This window comes from Salvelinus sp. IW2-2015, unplaced genomic scaffold (assembly GCF_002910315.2).
Source record: "Salvelinus sp. IW2-2015 unplaced genomic scaffold, ASM291031v2 Un_scaffold16412, whole genome shotgun sequence".
Classification (NCBI taxonomy): Eukaryota; Metazoa; Chordata; class Actinopteri; order Salmoniformes; family Salmonidae; genus Salvelinus; species Salvelinus sp. IW2-2015.
In genome coordinates, this window is record NW_019957574.1 from 583245 (window position 1) to 589244 (window position 6000).

Sequence of the window (6000 nt, forward strand, 5' to 3'; positions counted from 1 at the left end):
CCACACTGTACTGTATGTCTTGGATCCTGTTTAGTAGAGAGGAAATACGTTTTGAAATGTAGTGAAACAGGGGAGGGTAACTACMTGAAACAATTGTTGTTTTCCATTGCAAAATGGGACTGTGTCGGTACGCCCTACTGAACATGACCCTGGTAATAACACCACCCATTGGAGGTACTCGGTTCAGCTCTTTTACATTTATTGTAGAGTTTTTTAAACACACTGTATTATTTGGTTGCCATGCCATTGCATTGGGAAGTGCCATTGAATAGAGAGTAAGTATATATTATTACATTTCTCTCTGAGTCACTATACCCTAAAACCAACTTGTTAACAATGATCAAAGAAAACCCACACAGTAATTGTACATGGTGAGGAAGACAGAGTAGTAAGACTTTAGTACACAACTTTGCTGGCGGGCAAGTTTGTTTGGGCACAGGCAGCGTTCTTCGTCTTAGTACTGTGTGTGTCTGTGTGGGTAACAAGAAAGTCAAAGGGAGCACACAGAGAGAGAGAGGGGGCAGAGAGAGCGGGAAGAGAGAGAGGGAGAGAGAGAGAGGGCAGAGAGAGAGAGAGCGAGGGCAGAGAGAGAGAGAGGTAGAGAGAGAGAGCGATTGGGAGGGAGAGAGAAAAAGATAGAGGAGGCGAGAAAGAGGGAGCACAGAGAGAAAGAGAAGGAGAGAGGGAAGGGTATAGGAGAGAGATACAGATGGAAGCTCTAGCCTCCCGGAGCGGCCTTCCTCTGGATGTCTGACAGAGGAGTAGGTGGCAATCGATACGTTGTTTCCAAGGTTAAGGTTCGGGGCATTTTCCCAGGGGACCCTGCGCTCACTAATGGAAGTGAAGAAAGGAGAGGAAGGAGGGAATGAGGGAAGGGGCAGTTCTTAACATTCAAGGTGCTAGCCTCTCGAAGACTCACACGGGGCCCGACAAGCAGCCACATTGCACCCACCGAGACCCACTTTTTGATAAACTGACCTCCACTGAGTCCAGGCTAGCATTAGAAAACTTTGGAAGGGGATTGCAAGTTTTAAGTTAACCAGCTGTCGCTTTTCCTCGGCAACGGCTCAACATAGAGAAAGCGCAGAGCGATAGAGGATAAGTGACTCAAAGAAAGAAAAAAAGAAAGGTGGGGGATAAAATAGATGGTTGTTTTGACATTTTGAAAAAGCCCTGTCGAAGGCCAAGAGGTCGACGCGTGAGCTTGAATAAAAAAACGTGGTGCGAGTTTGTCTTTTCTTTTAAGTAATCCCATTATTCCCACGCACATGCAATAAGATGACTCAGGTGTGCGAGGGGCCTTTTTGAATTTTGTGTTTTAACAGGAGGTCGGTTTGACAGGGGTGTTAAAGACAAAMGAAAACAGTGAATAGAACAAAAAAGGAGGGTTATGTAAGATGAGTGTGTGTATTAGATGACTGGCTTTRCTTRWWGCCAGGCATCRTTAGTGGCTGTCAAACCCTGATCCCTGATCAGACTCTTTAGGAGAGTCTCTTTTAGGCTAATTGAGCTAAAAGTMGAAACTGTAAAAGCAAATGGGTTCCTTCACTTTTTGGCATTTATTTCAAACGTGTTTTTTCCTGATTTAAACAGATATAAACAGAAATTGTTTTTTTTCTGATATAAACAGAAATTAAATGGTAGAAAGATGCATGGAACATAGTGGGAAGGCCGGTGGGTCCAGGATTCAATCCCACACAGGCAGGGATTCCATATGTGCTTAGGGGCCACGGCCTTAACCGCTCAACCTACCTCAGGCATATTTAAAATATATATATTTATATTTATATATTTATATATATACCTTGTTTTCCAAGCTTTAACAAGCTAATGGACTTTTAAAAAATCGGTCTGGATGACTTGATAGCACCATACGTATGTAGAAAATAAGGCAAAACTTTTGTTAAAAAATGTAAACTATCAGGGCCTCCTGAGTGGCACAGCGGTCTAAGGCACTGCGTCGCAGTACTAGAGGAGWTACTACAGAACCAGGTTCATTCCCGGGCTGTGCCACAACCGGCTGTGGCCAGGAGTCGCATGGGAATGGTGCACAATTGGTCCAGTGATGTCTGGGTTTGGACGAGGGGGCTTTATCGCGACTCCTTGTGTTGGGCCGGGTGCCTGCMGGAGTTGCAGCGATKGGRCAAGATCGAAATTGGCGAGACAWTTTTTAAATAAGAAGGTGGTGGGGGAAGTTGTGGTTGTCTCGCCTAGCTACCTTAAGATGAATGTACTGTGAGTCGCTCTGGATAAGAGCGTCTGCTAAATGAYTTAAATGTACAAARTAAAAAAAATATCCTGATTGGTTTAGTCAGTCATACATGCCTACAGTAGTAATGGCAYCCTGCCTATTGCTTTACCACTCGTTCCTGAATAAACATGAATATATTAACTGGATATTATCCATGTAATTTGCCGGGCTGGAACATTGTCTATCTGTTAGATCATTAGTTCTCATTCCTGGGATTAACAATGATTTTTCTCCTACGAAGACATCCAGTTTTCCAAACGATCCTGCTGTTCAATCTGCTGGAAGTGTATCCAGAGAACCCCCGTCACCCATTACGAAATGACATCTTGACAAAACGACATAAACAAAACCAAAGCGTGGATTGCTGTCCTACCTAGTCTGTCGATTATAGACTGCACAATGACGTTCATGTCGTTTTCAATTTGGGTGCACTGTCCCTTTAATGTGCTTAAGGAAACTGACTGCAGAAAGGGAAGTAGAMWGTGCTATAGCCTACTGTACCGCTGATGTGGTCCATTTCACATCCTCTACTCTATCTAGCGGGTGTACCGAGGCTCGTGCGAGGCTTCTTACTTACTTAATTACTCTAATGTATATAGCAAGGGTGTTAATCGTTGAACTACAGTCCTGGTCATGGCCTCGAGCTAGTCCTATTTCCTTAGGAGGAACTTCAGTCTTTTAATCTAGGTAAAGGGTTTGAAGTCAGGAGTCTTGGAGAGTTACAAGGTTATAATCCAGCCCAGATTTCACTTAACATGGTCTTCAGTCTGGAAGACTTTCAGTCTGGAAAGGAGAACAATATATGATTGTCTTCATTAGATGTGTTAGTGCTGGGCTAGAATAAAACCCTGCACGGCCTGTAAAGTAAGCACTCCAGGACTGGATTTGGAGATCCCCTTAATTGTGGTGGTCCTACACACACACACACACACACACACCTTTTCTCTCAACCTTCACTCTCTACCCCCCCAGGTGATCAACGCGGCCCTCACCCTGGCTGCTCGGCCCCAGAGCAAGGTTGCCCAGGACAACATGGACGTGTTCAAGGACCAATGGGAGAAGCAGGTGCGCATCCTCACCGAGGCCGTYGACGATATCACTTCYGTGGATGACTTCCTGTCCGTGTCAGGTATGGAGTTGGGAAAGATTAGAAAATACTGTACAATGTTGTACACTGTTAAAATGAAGTGCTTTTTAACACTAAAACGAGTTGCAACTGAGCTGCCACCAAACAGAGGAGGCTGGGGGGAGGATCTATAGGAGGACGGGCAGATTGTAATGGCTGGAATGGAATAAATGGAACGGTATCAAACATATGGAAACCATATATAAACATATAAACCTCTGTTCCAATACTTCCATTCCAGCCATTCCAATTAGCCGTCCTCCTATAGCTTCTTCCACCAGCCTCCACTGCCACCAACATATAGCCTCACGGATTCTAACCGTTTATTGTATAATAGTTCTTGACACTTGGGGCCGTATGTATCAAATGGCTCAGAGTAGGAGGGTTGATTAAGAATCAGTTTGACCTTTTTTCGTTTAAAATGAAAAAGATGACATGGACAGGGAGGGCCTGATCCTGGATCAGCACTCCTCCTCTGAGACACTTGATACATACAGCCCGAGATAAAGTAGACTATGTGTGTTTGTACTGTGTATAGGATAAGCACAGTGTTTTTCCACCGAAAGACGCGTTTATCCGACATTGTTTCTGCTCCCATTTAGAGAAAGGAGAACGCTTTCCTGTAGATACCGGTATGGCTTCTAATGATGATGACTGTGATATCATTTAATACAGATGACCATGATAATTAAGTGAGTTAGTCATTAGGAGATACAACGGTCGAACACAGTATTCTCTGCTTGTACGGGATTTAAGCGTCGTAGGCCATAGTGGGTCAGGGGCTATTGACGCAGTTCCAGGACACAGACATGCTTTCTCAAGAAAGTCACCGGTTGTTTAGGGATCATATTCAAATGGACCAATTCCCTATTACAGTAGTGCACTACTGTTGACCGTGTGTGTGTGTGTGTGGGGGGGGGGGGGGCATGCTTAGTCCTTTCATCTGAACAACACCCTCATGGCGGACGCCCTTGATGGGTCACCCACTCACTATGTAACTTTTGACGGCGCGTGTTAACAATGCTACAGTAGTCTGGGTAACAGAGGCGACAAGTACAGGATCACGGTTCAAAATGAATCACTTTCAAAAGAGGAGAATACACACATCCACACGCATGCTGACACACACATGCATATGCTGACACCACCGTGAGCATACACGTTCACGACACAGTACAGGTCGCCGTTATGGTAGCATTGCTTCCAAACTCGGTCCTCGGGACCAACAAGGGTGCTTGTTTGGTTTTTGCCCTAATAATCAACTAGTCATACAGCTTTGATTAGTTGAATCAGCTGTGTAGTGTTAGGGGAAAAAATAAAAACGTGCACCCTTGGGGTCCTGATGACCGAGTTCGGGAAACTCTGTGTGGAGTCTTTTGAAGGACTACCACTCATTCTGCAACTGTCTTAATTGTAGTCCACAAGGACTCTTTGAATGAAAGGGTTAGAATGATTGTGTAATGAAATCTGGACTTTCTCTTTTTTTTATCAAACAGCAGTTGACCCTCAAGTTACTAAGCTATCCCATGAGCATGTTTGTGCCTAATGAACACCAAACTGACCCCCCACCGTGCCTCTCGCTCTCTCTCTCGCGCACTCTCTCTTGCTTTCCTTCTCCTTTCGCTCTCTCTACCGCTCTCTCTCTCTGTCTTCTACCCCCTCTCCTTCTCTTTCTTTCTCTCTCTCTCTCTCTCTCTCTCTCTCCCTCCCTCCCTTTATTTTTTACCCCACAGAAAACCACATTCTGGAGGACGTGAACAAGTGCGTGATCGCCCTGCAGGAAGGCGACGTGGACACTCTGGACCGCACGGCGGGCGCCATCAGGGGTCGGGGCGGCCCGCGTCGTTCACATCACAACGCGGAGATGGAGAACTACGAGCCAGGCGTTTACACGAGCGCGTTCTGGAGTCTATCAGGCTGCTGTCTGAGACCGGTGAGTTGGTCGTAGTGTACACACACAACAACGCACACACACACAACACACACACCCACACAACACACACACACAACACACACACACACACACACACACACACACACACACACCACACACACACACACACACAACACACCAGTGATGCTCCTCAGAGGAGGAGGAAGGACCACCTCCCTCAGTGAATTTCCATAAACATTTAAAAGTTTCCTTTTTCGATAAAACTGTACTGAATATATTCACGTCACCAAATAATTGATTAAAACACACTGTTTGCAATGAAGGTCTACAGTAGCCTCAACAGCACTCTGTAGGTAGCACCATGGGTGTAGCGGTAGAACAGCTACCCTTCCGTCCTCCTCTTGGTACATTGACTTCAATACAAATACCTAGGAGGCTCTTGATTCTCACCCACTTCCATAGACTTGCACAGTAATTATGACAATTTCCAGAGGACCTCCTCCAACCTACCAGAACTCTTGCAGCATGAACTGACATGTTGTCCACCCAATCAAAGGATCAGAGAATGAATGTAGTAGTGAAAGCATAAGCTACAGCTAGCTAGCACTGCAGTGCATAAACTGTGTTGAGTAGTTGACTCAAAGAGAAAGACAATAGTTGAACACTTTTCAATATGGAAGCAAATGAAACGGCGATAAAAACTCTTGTTTGCAACTGTTGGACTAAATG

General features: G+C 45.2%; 1 protein-coding gene across 1 annotated transcript in view; it reads left to right on the forward strand.

Moving 5' to 3' along the window:
- LOC112080654 (catenin alpha-2-like) overlaps window positions 1–6000 on the forward strand; it is a 611175-nt gene that overhangs the window by 530340 nt on the left and 74835 nt on the right. Inside the window, 3 exon segments of the mRNA XM_070442653.1 lie at window positions 3224–3380; window positions 5111–5266; window positions 5269–5310. Coding sequence (XP_070298754.1) covers window positions 3224–3380; window positions 5111–5266; window positions 5269–5310 — 355 coding nt within the window.